The following is a 24,589-nucleotide window of genomic DNA, read 5'->3' as shown; positions in this document are numbered from 1 at the left end:
CTAATATTTAGATGGTATTTGATAGGGGAAGAGGCGGGACTGAGAGGGAGGTTAGTTAGCCTCCAATCACTTTCAAATATCAAAAAGGGAACTAGCCCTTTGAATTTTCAATCAAACAAGCCTTTTTTGAAGTTTCTACGACAACACTTTCTATAAAAACCTTATATGCCCCCAGGGCATAGCTTACAACCCTTGCCCCGAGGGCTCTGGCGGATTGTCCTCCTCAAAAACATAATTTCTATCTGGAAATCAACTATGCTGAACAAAATGGCTATCTCAAAATTTTGATTGAATGTGTTTGGGAGAATGGTGGGCCTAGAAGGGGTGTTAGTTGCCTTCCAATCACTTTCGACTTTTATAAAGGGCACAAGCTACTCCAATTTCCAATCGAATGAGCCCTTTTCGAAGTTTCTATGACAACTCCTTTGATACGAAGTGCCCTGGTCTAAGACCAAGAAAAAAAAAATAAAAACAATATATTGTGCCAACATTGTTCTTTACTTAGGCAGCACTATTGCGCTGCATATGGTATTTAACCAGCTGGTCTTATTCTTTCACAATAGCAGAGGTAAGACAATTCAAGCAATGAAAAATTATAGATAAACGTATTATTTAGGACTAAATCTTGCACTGTTAGGAAAGAATGGAGTCGAATATCATGGCATATTATGAAAGAGTGTTGATTAGGGAATTTAATGGTGCTACTATTTTGTTGTTAGACCTACAGAATTTCTTTTGGAATTGCCCATAGACTCTAAAAATACCTAAAAAAAGAACCAACAAAGTTTTTTTTACATAGCCTAACTTCAGGCTATATCTAGACCCATTAGAAGGGTGGAGGGTTTAGACATAATTTTTAGGATAGCAACCATATTTGGAAACAGTACTGAAAGGGGAATCAAATAATACTATTTTATTTTTATTATGATGCTTAGTTTGTCCTAGTTGAGATTGGGAAGCTTGATGCAAGATCACTGAGTGGTACATCAAATGATAGCCTATTACCTTGATTAATCCTTGTGAAGCTCCAGAGCTGATGAGCTGCTTACAGTGTTGTTTAGGGATCAGGTGCAGTTGGATGATGAAGCTGCTCAGTTAAGTTTTTCACTCCCTAGGGGATTACTCACCACCAAGTCTTTGTTTGAAAATTTCAACATAGTCAGCAGTAATTGTATCTTCAGAGTTTGCTCCAATCATTTACAATCCTTGAGAAAAAGAATTTAGTGCATGCCCTACCCTGGTTAGGGTAGACTACTTTACATGTTTCAGGCAACAAATCCTGGTTCTTGAATCAGGACCAACAATAGGAGATAATGCAGAGAGAGTTGGTCTTCCTTTGTTTGGTGGTTAGAATGTCACTATCTCTTTTTCTCCTATACAAAAGTGTTGGGAGATTCAGCTTAGCTAGTCTTACAGGGTAGGAAGGTTCCTGCATGCTAGATATGATTTTAGGGGCACATCTCTGTACATCTTCCAGAACTTTAATGTTTTTCTTAAAAATACAGGGGAGGCCAAAGACATTCCAACTTCAATCTTGAACTAGTCCTTTATACAGACAACTAATGACTTTGGGAGAATAGGTGGAGAGGGTGTGCTTGATCTGCACCAGAGTTGAACTAGCAAAAACAAAAGACTTTCAGCATGGGTATGGAATTCCAATTCATTGTCAATAATGACACCAAGATCTTGCTCATTTACAGAAGAGATTGGATGGCCAAAAATAAAATAAGAGCAACAAGGATTTTTTGCTGAAGCGAATGATTTGTCACTTGCCAACATTAAATTTCAGAAGCCAAGCCTGTGCCAAATTTATGAGAAGTTCAAGATTATTCTGTAAAAGAGTGTGACCATCACATGACAAGACTGTTCCAAGAAGTTTGAAGTTGTTGGCATAGAGCACTAGCTTACTACTGATAGTAGAAGGAGCATCATTAATAAAGATGTTAAAAAGTGTAGGAACTGGTACACTTCCCTTAGGAACTCCACACAAAATGTTTTTAAAGGAAGAATGAATATGGCTACCAGAGCCATCAAATAGCTGAACATGCTGTGATCATAGGCGTAAAAATCAAGGATCCAGAGCAGGGATTTCTTTAAAGCTTGACTGCAGGCAGCTTAATTGTATATCACTTGTGACAAAGTTTGTCAACTCTGTTGAGAAACTTTGTCTTTACAAAAGTCGACCAAAATTGTGTCAGCAGGTACCTCTGCATCAAGTAACTTGTAGTTACTTCTACATCAAGTAACTGTGATATAGTCATTAGATTCTAAAAGATTGGTATGGTGTCCAAAGATCTCCCAGAACAAAACTATGTTGTGAACTGTGCAAAAGATTATTTGATTTAAGATAGCCTACTGAACAGCTGCTGAATTGACTATTCTTTCTAGAACTTGAACAACTGCTCATGTCATCCTCAATAGATCAATAATTTTCAGCAAGGCACTTTCTACCATTCTTAAATACAGGAATGATATGGACAAACAATGATATGAACAAACAAGGAAGGATAAGCAAACATAGAATTTGATGCATTTTTTTAAGCTCTTCAAAAATAACCTGTATAATGTCTTCCAATGCAAATTTTACTTTGAACACTTAATGGGGCCCCTAAAGCAACACCTTGGGTAAATTTTTAAATTTACTGATTACTGAGACAGGTAAGGTATAGACATACCTTTAGAATCTGGATTTCAAGCTGAATCCAAACATAACATTTACTTGGTTGCAAATTTATTTCATTACACCCCCCCCCCTCCTAATAGTCAACTATATACCCTTAATTGTAAATGTGCCATGAATTTTCCATAGTATTTTCCAAAAGGAAATGCTTCCCAAAAATTTTAAAAACTACTTTAGTCTGTAACAATTATAAATTCCTATTTATGTCAATAATAAAAGTGTATTGAATAAATTTACTGTACTGAATTGACTATTCTTTCTAGAACTTAAAAACTGATCATGTCATGCATATAGGTCATTAGTTTTTAGCAAGGCCCTTTCTGCCCTTCCTAAATACAGGAATGATAATAAAAAAAAAAAAAAAAAAAAAAAAAAGGAAAATTGGAAAAAAAATTAAGCTTAAAAATGGGGTTCGGTGGTCATTTCAGCTTATTTGTTTTTCGTAAATATTAGTGTGTTTATTTTTGTGTGTTGTAAAAATAAGCTGAAATGATAATGTAAAAGAGGGTTTTTTTGTTTTGTTTTTTATTTATTTTTTATTGGGATATTTTTTTTTTATGGTTTTTTTTTAGTAGGCTAGTGGCTTCTTTGCAGAATTGGAATTTGAGAAAATTTTGTATGTTGTTGTAAATGGCCACCGCAAGCGGGGACTTCCTGTGGAGTGGGGACGTCCTCTCTGCGGGAGAGAATTTTATTTTATTGTTAACAAAAATTAAAAATTATTTTAGTAGATGTACAATAATGCGAAGACCACTCTTTGGCTGCTAATTTTAGTAAAATGTAAAATGTAGGTGGCATTCAGATTTTTGTAATGTTTAAAAATATTTTTGTTTAATGTTAGTACAACTGAGAGGAGAGGAGGTGGGATTAAAATTAAAAAATAATAAAAAAAAAAAGTTAAAAAAAAAATACAGGAATGATATGGACAAACAAGGAATAATATGCAAACATAGCATTTGATGCATTTTTTAAACCCTTCAAAAATAGCCTGTATAATGTCTTCCAATGCAAATTTTACTTTGAACCCTTAATGGGGCCCCTAAAGCAACACCTTGGGTAAATTTTGAATTTACTGATTACTGAGACAGGTAAGGTATAGACATGCCTTTAGAATCTGGATTTCAAGCTGAATCCAAATATAACATTCACTTGATTGCAAATTTATTTTATTCCCCCCCTCCTAATAGTCAAATATATACCATTAATTGTACATGTGCCATGAATTTTCTGTAGTCTTTGCCAGAAGAAAATAATTCCCAAAAATTTTTAAAACTGCTTTAGCCTATAACAATTATAAATTCCTATCCATGTCAATAATAAAAGTGTACTGAATAAATTTATGCCTTTTCATATAATTTAGCTAGTAAGAAATTGAACATATCACTTGATGCACTTTTTACGCTCTTTCTATATAATACTCCCGGGGCAAATTCCATTTTGAGACCTTAATGGGGCCCCAAAAGGTTACCATACTTATTGTAGTTTTTAGACTATGAAGGGTACTTGTGTATTAAGTAGTTCTCACTTGAGAATTTAGACCTACAGATCAGACAATAACTGGTTTATATCTGTCAGTATTTGAAGAAATTAGCTCAGTCTCAGTTGAAATCTGCATTGTAGGTATATATTTATTAAATATTTTATATATAGAGATTGTATTTTGGTTTGGTTAGGTTATGTATTTAATATAATGTGTTTTATGTGGCCTCCCTACCATAATTCTTTATTGTAGTTTTCATAATTTTGTTATGAGAGTATTACATTTTCATCATATTTTTGTACATTTTATTAGGATTTACCTAACTTCACTTTTCAAGTGTGTACATATAATACACAAGTACTCTAAGATGTACTGTTGAAATATTAGCTATTAAATTTTCCCCAGGGGTAATTATTATATTTGGAAAGCACACAAAAAAGCAAGTGATATATTTACTGGCTTCTGAGCTAAATTATTTGAAAAAGTATAAATTTATGGGTATTGCTTCAGTTAAGCCTATCCTGCTTTCCCTGATGGATAAATATACAGTCCATTAAAAATAGTGAATTCACACTAGCCTAATTGTTAGAGTGGCAAAAGTCTGTTCTTCCAGCAAATTGATAAGGCCAAGCGTCTGCTGTAAAATAATAAGGAAGAAAAGAGTCACTCTATTGAAAAACATAGTTTGAACAGGGCCATAGGTCTACAAAGTGAACTCCATATTTGTCCATCACACAGGGGGGGCGGGGTAAGATGAAGCAATATACTTGTAGGGATAAGACAGCCTAAGTATTAATGATACTTTTTGGAAATTCATATGACTTCTTGTTTATTCAGCCCTTAAAGTTTCACTTGAACTGCTCAAAATAAAATTTGAAAAGAAAAACAATTAGACCTAGTATATTTGAAGAGAGCATAAAAAAATGCCTCCAGTTTTGTGTATACCTTCTATCACATTAAGTAATGGTCCAAAAATTTACTCCTTTTATTATTAATCAGATTTCTAAGATGGCCATGACCCTTACACCTTAAATTGCATTGTCCAGCTAATATTGTATTATCCTATAGGGGCTGGTTAGTGAAGATGTTGAGCCAATCTCTTCCCAACTCTCCAAAATTATGGAAAAATTAGTCTGTGACATGATTATGAATTTTGTATTGAAAATAGACTGATTGTCGCAGAACAGTATGGCTTCATGCCAAGAAGCAACTGCACAAATCAGCTCCTGGAGGTTTTGGACGAGTTGGCAACAGCCCTGGAAAGTGGCCTGAGTATTCTGGTGGTTCTGTTTGATGTAGAAAAGGCTTTTGACAAAGTCCCCCATAGCACCCTGCTCTCACAATGATTTTGTGGATATCTTCCTTTCTACTTGACCATAGCCAGATTGTTAAAGTGGAAGACACATTGTCATCAAAAGCTAGTGTACCTAGTGGCATTGTCCAGGGGAGCATTATAGAGCCACTACTTTTCATCCTCCACATTAGGGTGGTCCTTATTTTTCAAAGTCGGATTTCTTCAGTAGGCACCCCCTAATCTTGTTTCAATTGTTAAAAAACCACAAAATCCCAAAAAAGAGCCAAATATATTGACATTAAGAGGTCCCTACCAGAGGTTAAAGTTTTTGGTTACTGCATGCTCATTGCTCAATATTGCATGTATTGCACAGTTTTCAACAGTCAACACAACACTATAGTACAGCATGGTAGCTTTCTGAACTGCTGGACTTATTTACTTGTTTATCTGCAGGCTTCCCACAATGCATTTCAACACAGGACGCAATTTTGTTGTATGCAATGTGAGTGAAAATGCAAATTTTAGGTTTTTTTAGTTTTATGAACAGCAATATATTAATTATTCTTCACACAGATACAGGTAACTTTACTAATCCGATACTTTGCTGCAGATACACTGACACTGACACAGCAATGACTGACAGCATCGACTGCAAGGTTTGTACAAGTGACAGTAATGATGCAATATTAAAACCAACTACAAGAAGTGAAACAGACATATGGCTCATCGGGCAATTATCAGACACTCTGATTTCAACAAAACTACCGTCGAAGGAGGTCATTGCGCTATTCTATCACTACAAGCAAGTGACGAACAAGACAGTCCGTGAAGCGGCACATTCCACAGCCAATGACGTTCTTGCAGTTTGGGCAAAGACACACATTCCAACGAGGCTCAAGAAACATGTGGTAAACAAAATTCAGTGTCTCTTTAAGGAGTATGACAACCTGAAGAGAAATAAAGAAAACAAAGCTAAGCGTTCTGAAACACTGAAAAAGAAGGAAGAAGAGTGGAAAGTGGGCCTCGACGTTTTGTTTGACATTGCCCACGCCAACGCAATGGAGATGATATGTATACAAGAAGACCGTGAGTTTCTGTTAGCGCAGCGGGAACCAGGACGCCGTGGAAAGATGGGCAGTGTCGACAAGGTTTTAGAAATAAAAAGAGCATCATCTCTGAAAAGGAAAGAGTACCATGACATAATAATTGATAAGGATAGGCAAGAAAAAACAACAAGAGAAAAGATAGTGACACTGGAATCATCATCTGACAGCGACACTGACAGCAAAAAAGGTCAAGAAATTAAAGACCCTGAAACAGAAGATATTAAACCGTCAACCTCAGCAAAACGTCAAAAAAGAGGACGAGTATACATATTGGATGACAAAATGTCAGCTTGTCTGGATGTGGGTAAAGTTAGTGACAGAAGTGCTGCATTACTTCTTGTTCCGACTCTGCAACACCTTGGTCATGATCCTGCTGAATACAATGTCAATCGCTCTTCAATTCGCAGAGACAGAATGAAGCGGCGCCAGGCAATAGCCGAAAATCTACGACAGGAGTTTAAACCATCAGTTCCTCTGACTATTAACTGGGATGGAAAACTCCTAGAAGATATCTGCAGCAGACAGATTGTCGGTCGCCTTCCAATTTTGGTCTCTGGAGCAGGTGTAGATCAGCTTCTTGGTGTTCCAAACCTAGCCTTAGGAACTGGCCAAGCTTCTGCAGCAGCAGTTTTTGAAGCAGCTGTGGCTTGGAACATTACAGATGATGTAAAGTGCATGTGTTTTGACACCATATCTGTCAATTCTAGTCCAAGAAATGGTGCTTGTATCCTTCTGGAACAAGAATTTGACAAGGACATGCTTTGGTTTGCTTGTCGACATCATATCTTAGAAATAGTCTTACAAGCAGTGGTTCTTGATTGTCTTGGTCCTAGCACAGGCCCAGAGATAACAATTTTCAACTGGTTTAAGAACAACTGGCAGTTTATTAACAGAGCAGATTTTCAGACAGCTTCATCAGATGAGTGTGTTTACAGCTGTTTCACATGTAATCACAGATATCATTGCATTTGCTGAGATGCAGACACTACTGTATCAACCCCGTGATGATTACCGTGAGCTTTTGGACTTGACAATCATATTCCTCGGTGATACGCCCTCTAAGGGAATCTTGTTCAGAACTCCAGCTGGGCTGCATCAAGCAAGGTGGATGGCAAAGGCCATCTATGCGCTAAAGATCTGGATGTTCAGAAGTCAGTTCAAACTCACGAAAATCCAAGAAAAGGCCCTTGCTGATATTTGTCAATTCACTGTGATCATCTACGTGAAAGCATGGTTTCAGGCATCGTCAGCACCATCAGCCCCTCGCATTGACCTCCAACTTCTAAAGGACATCTACAGCTACAGAAAAATATCAGAATCAATATCAAAAAATGCCTTGAGCAAAATAATAAGACACCTATGGTACTTATCAGAGGAATTGGTGGCCCTCGCCTTCTTTGATGACGAAGTATCAAATGTCACCAAACATCATATGGTTACAGCTCTGCAAAAATCAGGAGCGGAGTACCCTCTGAAGAGGATAAAAGTGGACCCGTTGACACTCGGGGAGAAGAAGTTAGAAAACTTTGTCACGCAGAATACCAACAGATTCTTCAGCATTACCGGACTGCCTTCATCATTCCTAAGTAAGAACATTGATCTGTGGTCAGTTGACGAAGACTACCAGACAGTTAAAAATATAGTGCACAGCATGAGGGTAATCAATGACATTGCTGAACGTGGTGTTGCACTGATGGATGACTATAACAAACTGCACACAACATCTGAAGAACAGAAACAGTTCCTGTTGCTAGTTGTTAAGGAGTACTGACAGCATTACAGTGATCGAACCAAAAAGACACTGATGAACCAGTCTGAAGCCCATATGTGAACTGTGTAGTTTGACAATTGAAGTAACTGGACGCTATTACTATTGCTGGACACTATTGCAAATCACTTATTTTCTGTTTAGTGTACTGCAACTCAACAGTCATGTTTGATATTATTTAATTAAATGGCATTATTGTGCAGTTTTTTTTTATCAAAGCTCGCTTACACATTTCTAATAGTTATGGTAGGGAACTCTGAAATTGAAAATAATGCTAAAATTTTTGTTTATTATTAAATTATAATCAGAATGGAATCAATTCAGACCGTGCCCCATAAAAAAATAGTAAAAAAAAAAATTTCATTTTTTGCTCGCTTACACATTTCTAATAGTTATGGTAGGGACCTCTAAAATTAAAAATAATGCTAAAATGTTTGTTTATTATTAAGTTATAATCAGAATGGAATCAATTCAGACCGTGCCCCATAAAAAAAAAGAGTAAAAAAAAATTCCATCTCTTAAGGACCACCCTCCTCCACATAAATAACATAACTGAAGGTATCACCAGCCGCATCAAGCTATTTGCAGATGAAATATAACTTTTCGGGCCAGTGGCAAAACAAGAAGATATAACCATCCTGCAGTGCAACATTAACATGTTGAATAGTACTCTTGAGAGCCTAGGATTAAGCTTCAATGCTAAAAAGTGCAAGACATTATGGATTGGACCCAAGCCAAAAAACATTGATGACACCCTTACATTAGTAAGAGCAAACACTGTCTCAGTCATATCACACACTGATTGTGAAAGAGACCTGGGGATCTTTATAGATGCAGGGCTAAAATTCCACCAGCACACAGATCTCATTGCAAATAAGGCAAGCAGGCTGGTTGGTCTAATCAGCCATTATGAAATCAGCATACAAAGCCATTATGAAACCAACCATTGAGTATGGAAACATAGTTTGGGGCCCCTCAAACATTGGCAATGCTATCAAAATTGAAAAGGTGCAGAGACATGCAACCAAACAACTCTCTGGACTAACAGAAATATCATATGAAGAGTGCCTGGAACAAATGAAGCTGCAAAGCCTAAACTATAGAAGAAAAAGAGGGGGCCTGATCTAGATTCTCAAATTCAGAAAGGATCTAGATAGAACCAAGTTGGACAAATTCTTCTGTAGTCAGATTAATGTCTATACTCTAGGGGTCATTCTGCAAAAATCCAGGAACAAACAGCATCAACTAGACAGAGATCTTCTTTCTGGTCACCTAGAGTAGTTAAAGACTGGAACTTGTTACCTGAAGAAGTAGTGTCAGCACCAACTCTAAACAGCTTCAAAAACCGTCTTGACAAGCATCTACAGAAAGAAGTGTTTATTCATAATACATAACATACAAAAGTGATATGACTTTGTGCACTAGGTGCACTATGTTGAGCCAAATTTAGAGAGCCAAACATAGCAGGATATGATATCCTAGTAAGAGGCACTGTTCCTGTAAGTTAACCAATGCATTAAATACATCTCATTCTCAAAGCCATGGCTTCAACAACCAATCTTTGACTACAGCTCCCTTGAAGGCCTCCACACTAGGGGGTGAGACTGCTTCTTTGCTTAGAGAGTTCTAGGGCCCCACAACTCTATTTAGGAAGAAGTTGTTCTGTAGCCTAGTGTTGGATTGTTTACAGTACAGATTCATGATGTGTCCTCTAGTTCTTCCAGAATAGAGAACATCTTTATTTTGCAAAAACCCCATATTAATGTATTTGAAAGTTTTAGGGTTCTAATTAGGCTCAAACCCAGAGCTGTTCCTAGGGTTGGTGGTGACTGTGGCAAAATTAACTACAGTAAGCCCCCTTAGCTCAAATGTAAGCAAAACAAAATTCTAAATCAAAGCTAGATAAAATTCTAGACAAGCTACTTTTTGCTATCTTGGAAAGGGGGTAGGTTAGAAAACAAAGCTTTGATGGATGGATCTACAGAATACAGTATTCCCTGGGAAGATATTTTGAAGTGCCTACCTCTAGTCTGCTCTTTCTCTCTCTAGACATTTAAAGATCACTGACATTTAAAGATCTTTGTGGTATAAAAGTGAAACCTTGCAAAATAGATCTCCTGCTTAAATGAAGTACAATAAAAGTGCTTTCAGCTTCACAGTTATGCTCAATCACAATTTATAAGGTTTCAAAGATCTACAGAATATATTTCCTAAATTTAGAGGAAACCTATTTTTATGGCTTATAGGCCTAATTCTAAGCTACACAAATATTAGGGACTGTATTTTAAAACTAAAACCAGAGAAAATGAAACTAAAAACTGAAAATTAAGCTATAACTTTGTCGTGTCAGAATTCCAATGGGCATAGACCTGTCAAGTAGGCAAATTTCTAAGACTTAGAAATCAGAAAAGGGTTAACATAGAAGTTTGGCAATACCTTCCCCAAGCATGTTTTTTGGTTAAATTTTTAATTATTCATATTATTGACTTACAATAAAGTAAACATACCACTTGGTGCCTTTCATGCCCTTTCCAAATATAGGCTAATAATCATTTTTGCCGGATATGATTTTGACCCCCATTCCTATATATACCAATTCAGGGTATATATTTGCACATTAGGGGGATGGGGGTAAATTTCATTTCATATTTAAATGAGAGGTAAGTCTAAACTTTCCCCCACCCCCTCTAATGTGCAAATATATAGGCCTACCCTGAATTGGTATATTTAGAGGTGGGGGTAAAATCCATTTTTAATAAAAACAAAAAATTATTATATTTGGAAAGAGCATAAAAAAAGGCATTGAGTGGTATGTTTACTTTATTCATAGCCTAAGTCAATAATATGAATAGCCTAACAAAAGATTTACCATTTTTTGCCCTTGATTCATTATTAAAGTGTCATTTTCATAACCTCTTTCAAAAGATATCCAAAAGTAGCTAGTCTAGAATTTTACATCAATATTTTAAGTGGAGGTCATAGTGGGCAACCCCCAGCCATGCCCTCCCCCCCTTGAACGGCTTTACCCAAACCTTTATTGAAACAATTGGTTAAATGTTGTTATTCATGTTCATAGTCTATTCTGGAACATTCATAATCTTCTTGAGTATACCAGGGCCTACCTTGGATTTGGATTGCACGAAACATCATTTTCTGAATTTAAAAAATGAACAACGAAATTTCACATTACCAACGCAAATAGTGAAAATGCAATGTAGCCGACGCTTTGAAATAAACTGTACAAGTATCTCAACTAAAATTGTCCAACAAGATATCAAATTTGTACTATCTGAAAAGTAGGTTAAAAATTTGCAGCTTGGATGACATGATAACACTTGCCAGCTTGAGTTCGTCTTGTCAGCTTGATGTTTAATTAATTTTGCTAAGAATTACAGGTAAGACATATCCCAGGGAGTAGTAATCTCAAAAAGAATTCTATGAGCCTTCTCAGCTTAACGCAATACCAGCCCCAAAGCACTTTTAAAAGAAGGTTTCAATAAAATTTTCTGAAAGTTTTCTCGAATCTGGTCGTTAGCGTAAATCCCTTTATTTGACATGTTGGTTATTACGGCAAATAGTAGATAAAGTATGCCTTTAATATAGTATCCACACTTATACCTTGAGTATCACTTATACCTATTGCATGAGTAACGGGAGCCAAAAGCTCCACACAAAAGAATATTGGCCATCATGTCATGAAAATAGACGGCATCTAAGGTTCCATGGCTTGATAGACTGGGCTGTCCAGCATCAGCCCACTAGTGAGTTATGCGTAGACCCCATAATTTGATGGTCATCCTACATAAATGTTTTGTCATTTACATCAACCAGAATTAAGTTAAGTCAACAGAAGTATTCCGACTATATTGCACAAGAATTCAGGTTGAAAAACATAAAGATAATAAAACTGAAACACTACAAAAAAGATGTAAGAAGAATTTTTGTGCTAGTTAGTCATTTTTTCTCCTGTGTCTTCTTGTAGCCCAGCCTTTCCATATCCCTTATAGGATCTTTTCCCTCTTAAAGGGTTTTTAAACTGTATCAGACGATCCCGTTGGCACTGAGAATCCGACTCATGGTGATGAAACCGAGACGATTTCTAAAGCTAGTTTTGCACAGATTGAAAGCTAAGAAAGTTCGCTCGGCAGCTACAAGAATGTACAGAGAACAAGTCGGCTAGAGCAAAATTTTCGAGCAGTAGAAAACGCCTTGAGCCATAAACATATCTTTGTCGGTAAATTCAAGTCTAAACAGATGCAGGATCTGAGTCAATCGGAATAAGAAGTTCAGGGTAAAAGGGTAGTCTATTTCAATCTCGGTTGGTACCTTTCAGCTCATTGTCCCTCATTTAATTTGGAAACTCAGTCAGAAGCACTGCCAAGTTTTTGACCGCACCCTACTTCAACAGCACAGCGGGAACAAAGCCTTGTAGTTACTCATGAATGCCAGAAGTTGGATAAAATTCTTTCTCTTCTTATCATACAGTATCTTTCAGCCCATTGTCACAATCGTTAGCAATCTTTTAAACGGGTCCTAGCCACCTCAAGCTTCCTTGCTTTGCATCCCTAGAAAATGCGTTTGATAGTATTGTCAGTCAAACAGGTACCAAAGACTATCCTTAGACGATTTCTCTGGAAAACATTTAACACATCTTTATCTGCCTTCCTAGGTACCTACATTTCAGAACCATACCTAGCCCCTATCATTGTTCTAGCTTCCAATACTCTAGTCTTAATTCCCACACTTATCTTTCTGTTCTTCCAAATTTTTTCCAACTGTAAAAAGCCAACCTGGGCCTTGGTTATTCCACTTTTTACATCTTTAGCGCATTCACCAGCCTTACAATAATACTAGGAAAAAGAAAATATCCACTTGGTCTTTTTCGTGATCGATTTTCTTATTACCCAAAATCACTTCTTTATCTTCATTTATTCTTAGTCAAAGCGACTTAGTCTTCTTATCATTAATTTTCAAATTTTAAACTCTCCAGTTTCATACTCATTTGTTCTTGGAAAGTTCATCTCAAACTCTCATCCAAGAGTCTACCGACGTCTTAACTTTCCTGAACTCCCCTTACTAAATTTTAGCTTTAGATTCGCTTTAGAAACTACTAGATGGTGATTTTTACTATGAACAACATCAATCCTATATACCCTAGCGTCTTGTAGCAATCCATCGATCCTATCAGTCTTCGACATACAATAAAATTAACTAAAAAAAAACAAGTTTTTTTTAACTGAAAGTGTATAGCGCAAAGAGCGAGGCGTTGAGGAAGGGCCAGCCCCATTCATATACGAAACATTTTCTGTTCGTTTGAAGTTTTAATGTCGCTCCTTACTTTCAGTTAAAAAAACTTGTTTTTTTATTTAATTTCTGAACGTTTTTGAATTAATGCAGCTTTGATTTTGGCTCACCATACATGAATAATTAAAACGAAATTCGCATATTAATTTTCCTTTTTTTTCGCTAATTGGCTTTCTCGAAATTTTGTTCTGACGTAACTAACGAATTGACTTACGTAACGAATTTCTATATTCGTATGTTTTTATTACGCATATTAGGGAGTTCGCTCCCTAGTCAATACCTCGCTCTCTACGCTAAAGTTCGAATTTTTTTTCGAATCACAAACCCCTGAATTACAAAGGCTGGTTAATTAGAATAGATAGCTTTTTTGAAAGTACTAAAAACCTTTAGCGTAAAGAGCAAGGTATTGACCAGGGGGCGAACCCTCTCATATTCGTAATAATTTCTGTTGGTTTTAAGTTTTAATGTTGCTCCTTATTTTAAGGTGAAAAAAACTTGTTTTTTTAAATAAAATTTCTGATCGTTTTTTAAAAAATGCTGGGAAATCTGGAAATTTTCTTCAGGGAAATGTTCCTTCCCCCAAGGAAATATCCTCCATGGAAAGATCCTCCCCCATAAACCCTACCCCGACCCCCCACTAGAAAAAAAATCCTCCTGAAAACCAATACTATATGTAAACAATGGGCAAAGTTTATAACTTCCAGCCCTTCCCCCGGGAACTGTGGGGGATTAAGTCGTCCTCAAAGAAATATTAATTAGATTTTTGGCTATGCTGAACAAAATGGCTATCTCGAAATTTTGATTGGGTGATATCGGGAAAAAAATGAGCGTAGGATGAAGCCAAGTTTTCCTCCAATTTTTTTGGTCACTGAAAAAGGACACAAAAACTTTTACTTTCCGTTCCAATATGCCCTCTCATGGTATCCTACGACTACTGGATAGATACGATCACCCTTGGAAAAAAAACAAAAACAAACAAACAAAAAAACAAACACGCATCTGTGATCTTTCTTCTGGCAAAAAATACAAAATTACGCATCTTTGCACAGAGAAGCTTGAAGACTTTCTAGTGGAGTGCTCGGATATCCTAAATCTTATGGTGTGAGTAAAATTAAAATTTTATGACTTTTAGGTGTTGTTCCTCCCTTTTTTGAAAAGAGGGCATATTTTCTCAGATCTTTAACTTTTCACGTGTTGGTTTAAGCTTGATGAAATTGACAAAATTTAAATTAGCATAAAAATCTGATTTTTTTGATGTGTCTTTTCTTATGAAAATTTCTTTTTTTAGTTTCGTTAAGTATTGAGTCGGATCGCTCCACATTTACAGTTCGTTACCACGAACTGTTTGATAATCAATAAGCTAGGCCATCTCATCATAATCCGATTACCTTAATAACTTATAGGCCGTTTTATGCCTAAATGGCGTAATGGTTATAACAAGATTTTTATGCCTAGAAGTATAATCGTTACTATTTTCCATCCTTCCACCAAATTTACCGTCACCAGGTTACCAAATCTCCCTGTTACTACCAGCCTGAGCATTTAAATATCCTGACAAATTATTATATTCTACCTGGGATCGTGTCTGTTCGTTCCTGCAACTGTATATAAAATTCACTCGAGTCACTACTATCTCCGTCAGTCTGATCTACAGGGACATACCCCACCATGCCTAATACCTTGCAGTTTTTGGTAATAAAATAAACAACTAGCATTCTATTATTAATAGATGCCCAACCTAAGCAAAACTCAAGCTTGGAAGCTGAGCCCTACTCTCTGGCTATGTACCCCATACTTCCTGCCTGAGTAAATAAATTCCATATCATTTCATGTTTCTCAGTCCTGGGATTTGGGTTTCTGAAACCCTAACAAGTCTAGTTCAGGGTTTCTGAAACCCCTATCAGGTCTATTTCAAAACGTCTGAAATCGTCAGTCAAGATGTCAACTATAACATTTTATCATTGCAAGCTGCAATTTCATATTATTTAAATCATTGAAATTGTTACGGCCTCGAGAAAAAGGCCCCAAAGGCCTGGTGGCCTTTGAAAATACATGTCTACGAAGAATCCTGGGCATACACAGGACATATTCTCGAACACAGGAAGAGTCTTAACCTTAGAGATCCGAGAAATAGTCATCCAGGCTTTTACTAATGATACCATTTGTCAACGTTGACGGCAATTTATAGGCCATGGTTTGAGAATGGTGGCCAACAGAACTCCCAAGGCAACCTTCCAGTGCCACCCTACGGAATCTAGGAGAAGGAACCATCCCCGGAACACCTTACACTGCATATAGCAGTCATTTCTACACTATTTTAACACATTTCTGCAAGCCGAGTAGGAAGATGTATTGGCCGGTAGTAGGGACTATGAAGAATTTTTTCTGCTATTTTTAATAGGATTTCATGTTTTAGTTTGGCTTTCATGTTTCACGATTATATGTATATTCCTACCTCTCTTCACAATTTTTTTTTTAATTTTTCCAATAATTTATTGTAATTGTATAAATCGCAAACTTTCGGTATTTATGCACAGCTTTGCCCCCTGTCCCTTAATCCCAGAAAGAAGCCATATTTACGCTCCATTACACCCCATAATATTTATGCGATACTAGACTTCATATCTCTAGAAACAGTCTAGTGTTTTGCTATTTTCAATTGACTTTCCTGTTTTTAAATAAGATTCATCGCTTGTCTAGATAAAGAAAAACAAAATTTATAATAAACTTCCTTTTATTTCTTAAATTTATTTAACAAACTGCATATTCAAAAAGTAAATGATTCTATACAGAAATTTTTATTAGGTATGAAGATAACAAGATTACTACAAGATTACGTAAATAAGAAATTATATAATTGAGGAACTCTGGAAAATTAAATCCACTGAATAACATTAGGTTGGTTCTTCATATTTCTCTTGATATTTATTTTAACAGCAACATTTTAGTACGGGAAATCTATTATTACATAAACAGAAAGATAAAAATCAGGCAATTTTCCGAAAAAATGGAAAAGGTTCATGAAAAAAAAAAGATGCCTTAATACATGAGGTCTACAACAAACACTACCAAAATGTGGTTAAATTTTTAATAGGCCTTGCAAAGGTGTATCCATAATTTTTATCGGGGAGGGGGGGTGGGTGGGTTTGGTAGAGCTTTTACAAGAAATACCTTTAAATAACGCATCAAAAATTTGTTTATAAGAACTTTTGGTACGTTTTTACGAGTCGGATAAAAATTTCTGGAGGGGAGGGGGGTTCAATCCCGGTACCCCCTCCCCCTTGACTGCTGTCCCTCCTCCCCCAAAGTATTGAATGCTACCTAAAACAATCAGGCAATACGTAATACATTAATTTTTCCCTAGGTCTTTAGTAAAATAGTATGAAAGTTTTTATCAATCGCTTTGACATAAATCATCACTTTTTCTTAGGAGCCACATGGATAACAGTGCTGTTTTTTCGCTTTCGGTTAGATTCTACTTCACTGACAGAGGCGATAAGCATCTCTTTTTGTTTTTCCTTATTTTCTTTATTATCAGCATTAGAAGTACTAGCGTTGCCATCAATGGAGTTGTCACTAGCGTGAGGTATTACACTATCTTTTGCACTATTTTTGTCACTAATTTCTTGTTTCGTCCTTTCTTCTTTAGATTTCTTAGAGATCGGAAGTATAATAAAAAGCTTCTTATCAGCCCCCAAACTTTTGCGGCTAATTCTAGAACTAGAGCTAGGGGAAACATGATTAGACTTGGATTTGATGTCAACAGAAGAGGAAAGCCTTTGAACTTTTGGTAAAGACTGTCCTCCTCTAGCAGGTGAAAAACCTTCAGCGACTGATATAACAGGCGGGATTAAAGTTGATCCCGGCTCAGAAGGGGCTGATTTGTCAACCTTTGGGCTTCTGCTATAGAATCGGGTTATGCTCTGAGTTCCACTCGAATTATCACTAATTGCCTTTTCAAGGCTGGGTTTCAAATTAGAAGCCTTACTGCGAACACTAGAACTACAAGTAGGAACAGCTTTATTCACAGTTAAAGAATTTTTGAGACTCACATGGTTGCCAATGGTTGCAAAACCCTTTACTCTAATATTACTAAATCCATTATTTGTCTGGGGAGTAGTCGACATTTCCCCCTTACTCGGAGTTTTCACTAGGACCGTATTTACAGAAGGCAGCGTTGTATCATCTTTTTTACTCTTCGTCTCAGTAGTTTGCTTATCTTTGGCAGATGTTTCTTGACAAATGCTTCCGGCAGGCCGCTGCAGGCTTTCGTACTGTTTGACTGGTGTTTTGTATTCCTTCATATCTTCAAGTCTTTGAAGCGAAACATTCACCTCAGGCAGTTGAAGAGAAAATTTTTCAGGAGCATCATCTTTTGCCCTCATTGGACTTTGAGTCCTGGCTTCAAAATGCGTGGGAGTTCCTGAACGACTACAGGAAGACCTTACTGGCCGATTTCTTTGGGGAAAATAACTTTTTCTTTTTCCTTCTTTTGGTAAAGGCACTGTTGTCTTTTTAGCCTCTGTTGTTGCAACATCAACTACTGGTAAAAGGACTGAGTCACTGTTCTTTTGCTTATCTATAGCTTTACGATCAGTAGCGAATATCATCCTCTCTGAATGAGTGTTTCTTATCGCACTTTCGGGTTTCGAAATCTCAAGCGGTTTTTCTGGTTTCTCATCTTTCCGAGGATCTAGTATAAGCAAATAATCTTGTTCTGCTATGCTTAATACTCTAAATCGCTTTGAACTCTCTTTACACCCCGAATGGTTTGATTCAAAGTGTCTTTCTACCATATATCTTTCGTAAAACTTGTGGTCGCATTCCAAGCAAGCATAAAGTCTCCAGTTGACATGATTCATCGCAACATGCCGCACTGCACTCTTAGTGACTGAGAACACTACGTGACAAATATTACACCTATTCTCTTTAAGAAAGCCGTGTATTAGTAACTGGGCGTTGGGGGAGGGGATTGCTATCTCCTTCTCATTTTCTACAGCATCTGGTGCCTTATTGTAAAATTTTCGCACTTGAATACTGCTTCCCTAAAAAAAAAAAAAATAATAATAATAAAAACATAAATAAACGAAGGATACTGCTAGAACCCATTTTGTCTTGAACTTTGTTGTATATTCGACCAGGGGTTCGATTCCTACTGCCAGAAATTTGGTTGACAGGCCTGCAACATGTCTGTGTAAAAAAAAATGACCCACCATCTGAAACGTCAAATCCACACCCATTGCGGCTCGACTATATATATATATATATATATATATATATATATATATATATATATATATATATATATATATATATATATATATATATATATATATATATATATATATATATATATATATATATATATATATATATATATTTTCTGAAAAAAAAAAAACGCTGCTGGGATTGGAGTTGAAAGCAAGATCCCCCGGTGCCCAGCCGAAGCTTCCAACCCTAGACAAACAGGCATACCAGGTTTTCATAGCTTTATATTGCAGTTTACCGTTTTAATAGATCAAATAACGTAAAACTAAATAAATGGCATTTTTATACTATGACGAAATAAATACTTAGGAACACACAAGCTGGCCGCCAGCACTGTGAGTTCGACAAACACAATAAAACACAGAATACTTCTTATACGCTAAGAAATAAATACATAAAACAATGGAAACTAACCATAAAGACAGTTCATTTGGCAAGCATAACCGGGCCTAGCTACAAACAAACCTCTAACTTCAGCTTAATAATTAAAGATAATTGCTTGGAAAAATCACAACTGGCGTGGGGGTTGAGCCCAAGATTTCTAGGGAATCTTAGCTTGTTAGTAGGTATGTTTATATATATAATATCTTTAAATGTGAGCAATAATTGTGTATGTATGTATTTTTCTCGAAAACAGCTCCATATTTTATCGGGAAAATTGGTATCTTCAGATATTTTCACATAAAAAAAACGATCTAGATAGGTCAGAAGTCCGAGAAAAATCGTTAAGAACCTTAATTTTGATTTTTTCAAATGACCTCATTTACTATGTACATCATATAAGCAATTCTTATGACATCATAGGTGGGATCATAGAAGCATTTTTTTATATGATGCCATGCATAGCATAAATAAGATTGTTAAGTTTTCAACGCAACAGTTATGTATATAATATAATTTCTGTTGAAAGGCCCAAAAAACGAAAATTTGCAGTTGCACTTACTTATAAAGGATGATTTTTTGGAACCAACACCTGAACTAACGTGTCAAAAATGAAAATGAAAATCAGAGACACAGGCGGTTAGAAAACTTGTGAAATCGACAATTAGAGCGATTTAAAAATAAAAATGAAGAGCAAAGACACCCGCAGTTAGAAAACATACGGCGACAGACAAGTGAGGGAGTCAAAAATGAAAAGAAAGAACCGCGACTCAATGAAAATCAACCTCGACAGCGAGAATCAAAACGTTGCAAAATTAAAAATGATGACAATGATGATTGGGTTTGGGATTTTGACATGGATAAGGTCATCAATGCCTACCATACTTTTGTTAAAAAATAGAGGTTCGGCGATATGTATTTCATAATGACGAAAGATAAGCTGAGGTGTGACAAAGCAAACAAATTGATAATGATAGCCATGATGATTGGGTTTTGGATTTTGACATGGATAAGGTCATCAATACCTACCATACATTTGAAAATCAAAATTAAGGACTGGATAAATCGTTGGAAGAAAAAGAAGTTTTTGTCCCAAAGGTATAAGAAGAAGTTTGTGTCCCACCACCTGAACAATTAAAAGAAACAAACGTGTTTGTCAATGCCTTCCATACCTTGTAAAATCAAAAACCTGGACTAGATAATTCGTTGGAAGAAAAAGAGGTTTTCGTCTCACCACCTGAACAATTAAAAGAAGCAGAGGTTCGGCGATATGTCTTTCATAATGACAAAAGACACAGGCGGCTAGAATACATCCGAAAACGACAATTAGAGCGTGTTGAAAATGAAAATGAAGAGCAAAGACACCATCAATGCCAAGCATACCTTTGTTAAAAAAACAAAGGTTCAGTGATACGTATTTCATAATGACGAAAGATAAGCAGAGGTGTAACGAAGCGAACAAATTGAACATGATAGCGATGATGATTGGGTTTTGGATTTTGACATGGATAAGGTCATCAATACCTACCATACCTTTGAATATCAAACACACGGACTGGATAAATTGTTGGAAGAAAAAAAAGTTTTTGTCCCAAAGGCAAAAGAAGTAGTTTTTGTCCCGCCACCTGGACAATTAAAAGAAGCAAAGATGGTCGTCAATGCCTTCAATACCTTGTAAAATCAAAAACCTGGACTAGATAAATCGTTGGAAGAAGAAGTTTTCGTCCCACCACCTGAACAATTAAAAGAAGCAAAGATTCGGCGATATATCATTCATAATGACAAAAGACAAGCCGAGGCAAAAGTTAAAGGTCCAATAAAAATAATGTAATTTTACAAAGGTACCACTTTTAATCTAAGGTCCATTTGAACGTCGAGACATCTAAAATCTATAAATATATATATATATATATATATATATATATATATATATATATATATATATATATATATATATATATATATATATATATATATATATATATAAGCCTGTCGCGTGCCCCATACCTTTGTAAAAAAAAACAACAACAAAGGTTCGGCGATATGTATTTCATAATGACGAAAGATATGCCGAGGTGTAACGAACCAAACAAATTGAAAATGATAGCGATGATGATTGGGTTTTGGCTTTTGATATGGATAAGGTCATCAATACCTGCCATATTTTTGAAAATCAAAAATATGGACTAGATAAATCATTGGAGGAAAATTTTTTTTTGTCCCACCACCTAAACAATTTAAAGAAACAAAAGTTCGGCAATATGTCTTTCAAACTGACAAAAGACAAGCTGAGACAAAACAATATAATTATTTTTACTTTTATAACTTTAATAAATTAAATAATACTAACATTTTGAATACTAAATATCAGTATATATATATATATATATATATATATATATATTATACTGACAATACACATTCATTTGTATTTTTTTCAGTAAAGTGCAAATTATGTTCTGGCCTTGGGAAGGCATAGGGGTTTTGAACCCTACTCTTGTTAATTTCTGCTCGGTTTGAGTTTGACTCGGCTATTTATTGCAATTTCTGTTCGTTTAGGGTTTCATTTATTAATCGATGCTGATTTGTGGTATTTTCACGATTGGTAGATTATTTGATTTTACTTTTGTTCATTTTTGGTTTAATGAAAAAATTATTTTGTGAAAAAGTTTTTTTTTAATTAATTTCTGTTCGTTTTATATTGACATAGTCTTTTCAGGCAAAAAGAAAATAATTCTTCAAATCTTTTCGTTTTTTTAAGACTTTATAGTTGGGCCTTCTATTTCTATGCTGGAGAACAATTTTCAACAATTTTTAACAACATACACCATTTTAAAAATCTGGACACAAATAGTAGTGTTTAATTTAGTTTTATATCTCCTCTAGTGGACCTGAACTAGAAAACTTGAACCATTCGCAAAAAAAGAAAAAATCGTAAAAAGTTTATCGTAAAAAAAGTAAAAAGTTTACTTTCTTTGATACTTTGGATACACTTACGCTATTTTGATTTGGTTAAATTTTAAGAGCAGAAGTAGCCCCAAAAGTTTGAACATAATACCTTCAGCCGATCTTGGGACACTGCTGAGATGCCTTATTGGGAATTAGCATTAACACAGTGTATTTTGATTTAATCTAAAGGCAACATTTAGTTTTTAAACAAAATGGGAAAATGGGAGGGCGGGCTTGTGACGGGGACTAGTTGCCCTCCAATCACTTTCGACTATTAGAAAGGGTATTAGCCCTTTCTACTTTCAATCGAATGAGCCCTTTTCGAAGTTCCTAAGACAACTCCTTCGATACGAAGTGCTCTGGTCTAAACAAAAAAAGAAAAAAAAATAATACATTGTACCCACATCGATCTTTACTATAAAAATGTCAAGCCTTCCAATCACTTTCGACTATTAAAAAGGGCACTAAGCCTTTCAATTCCCAATCGAATGAACCCTTTTTGAGTTTCTACGACAACGCTTTCTTTAAACACATTATATGCCCCCGGGACATAAATTACAACCCTTGACCTGAGGGCTGTGAGGGGTTTGTCATCCTCAAATACCTAATTTCCAGGACTTTCAACTACGTTAAACAAAATGGCTATCTCAAAATTTTGATTGGATGTGTTTGTGGAAATGGTGGGCGTGAGAGGGGCGTTAGTTGCTCTCCAATCACTTTCAACTATTAAAAGAGGCACTAGCCCTTTCAATTTCCAATCGAATGAGCCGTTCTGAAGTTTCTACGACAACACTTTCAATAAAAAACCTTATATACCCCCAGGGCACATATTAAAACCCTTGACCTGAGGGCTGTGAGGGGTTGTCATCCTTAAAGACATACTTTCCGGACCTTTCAACTACGTTGAATAAAATGGCTATCTCAAAATTTTGATTGGATGTGTTTGGGGAAATGGTGGGCGTGAGAGGGGGGTTACTTGCCATCCAATGACGTTCGACTATTAAAAACGGCACTAGCCGTTCCAATTTCCAATCGAATTATTCCTTTTTGAATATTTTACGATAACGCTTTCTATTAAAAAAAACCTAATATATTCCCTGGGCATAACTTAAATCCCGTACCTAGAGGGCTATGGAGGGAGTCTTTTCCTGAAGAAAAGAAGTTCTAGACTTTTAAACTACGTCGAACAAAATGGTTATCTCAAAATTTTAATTGGATGTGTTTGGGGAAATGGTGGGTGTGAGAGGGGTGTTAGTTATCCTTCCATCACTTTCGACTATTAAAAAGGGCACGAGCACTGCTAATTTCCAATCGAGCCCTTTTGAAGTTTCTACAACATCACTATTTATAAAAACCTTATATGCCCCCAGGGCATAATTCACAACACTTGGCCTGACGGCTCTGAGTGGGTTATCATCTTCAGAGACCTAATTTATTAAATTTTTAACTACACTGATCTAAATGGCTATCTAAAAATTTTGATTGGATGTGTTTGGGGAAACGGTGGGTGTGAGAGGGGGGTTAGTTACCCTCAAATCACATTCGACTTAAAAAAGACACTAGCCCTTTGAATTTTCAATCGAATGAGCCCTTTTTCAAGTTTCTACGACAAAGCTTTCAATAAACACCTTAAATGCCCCCAGGGCATAACTTACAACTCTTACCCTGGGGGCTATGGGGGAGTGTCATCCTCTTAGATACAATTTCCGGACCTTTCAACTACGTTGAACAAAATGGCTATCTCAAAATTTTGACTGGATGTGTTTGGAGAAATGGTGGGCGTGGAAGGGGTGTTAGTTACCCTCCAATCACTTTTGACTATTAAAAAGAGCACTAGCCATTTCAATTTCCAATTAAATGAACCCTTTCTGAAGTTTATACAACACTTTCTATAAAAAAAACCTTATATGCCCCAGGTTATAACTTACAACCCTTGCCCTGAGGGCTGTGAAGGGGTTGTCATCCTCAAAGACCTAATTTCCAGAAATTTCAACTACGTTGAACAAAATGACTATTTGAAAACTTTGATTGGGTGTGTTTCGGGAAGTGGTGGGCTTGAGAGGGAGGTTAGTTTCCCTCCAATCACTTTCGACTATTAAAAATGGCACTAGCCCTTTGAATTTCCAATCGAACTAGCCTTTTTTGAAGTTTCTACGACAACGATTACTATAAAAACCCTATATGCCCCTAGGGCATAAGTTACAACCCTTTCCCTTAGGGCTGTGGGCGAGTGTCCTCTTCAAAAACATAATTTCTATCAAGAAATCAACTACGCTGAACAAAATGGTTGTCTCAAAATTTTGATTGGATGTGTTTGGGGAAATTGTTAGCGTGGTAGGGGTGTTAGCTGCCATTCAAT

The 24,589-nt window shown here is 36.1% G+C and overlaps 2 protein-coding genes across 2 annotated transcripts in view; both read right to left on the bottom strand.

Moving 5' to 3' along the window:
* Positions 1–11,522, bottom strand: part of LOC148940583 (3-hydroxyisobutyrate dehydrogenase, mitochondrial-like) — a 172,685-nt gene extending 161,163 nt beyond the window's left edge. Inside the window, exon 1 of the mRNA XM_089105680.1 lies at positions 11,451–11,522. Coding sequence (XP_088961806.1) covers positions 11,451–11,478 — 28 coding nt within the window. The 5' untranslated portion in view covers positions 11,479–11,522. The remainder of the gene's footprint in view (positions 1–11,450) is intronic.
* A 5,009-nt stretch (positions 11,523–16,531) lies between these two features.
* LOC148940582 (uncharacterized) overlaps positions 16,532–24,589 on the bottom strand; it is a 54,988-nt gene continuing 46,930 nt past the window's right edge. Inside the window, exon 7 of the mRNA XM_089105268.1 lies at positions 16,532–18,677. Within this exon, the coding sequence (XP_088961394.1) occupies positions 17,049–18,677 (1,629 nt within the window). The 3' untranslated portion in view covers positions 16,532–17,048. The remainder of the gene's footprint in view (positions 18,678–24,589) is intronic.

This window comes from Artemia sp. Qi Xiang Cuo, chromosome 19 (assembly GCF_049724085.1).
Source record: "Artemia sp. Qi Xiang Cuo chromosome 19, ASM4972408v1, whole genome shotgun sequence".
In the NCBI taxonomy this organism is placed as follows: Eukaryota; Metazoa; Arthropoda; class Branchiopoda; order Anostraca; family Artemiidae; genus Artemia; species Artemia sp. Qi Xiang Cuo.
The sequence above is the reverse complement of the archived record's forward strand: the minus strand, read 5'-3'. Positions and strand labels throughout refer to the sequence as shown.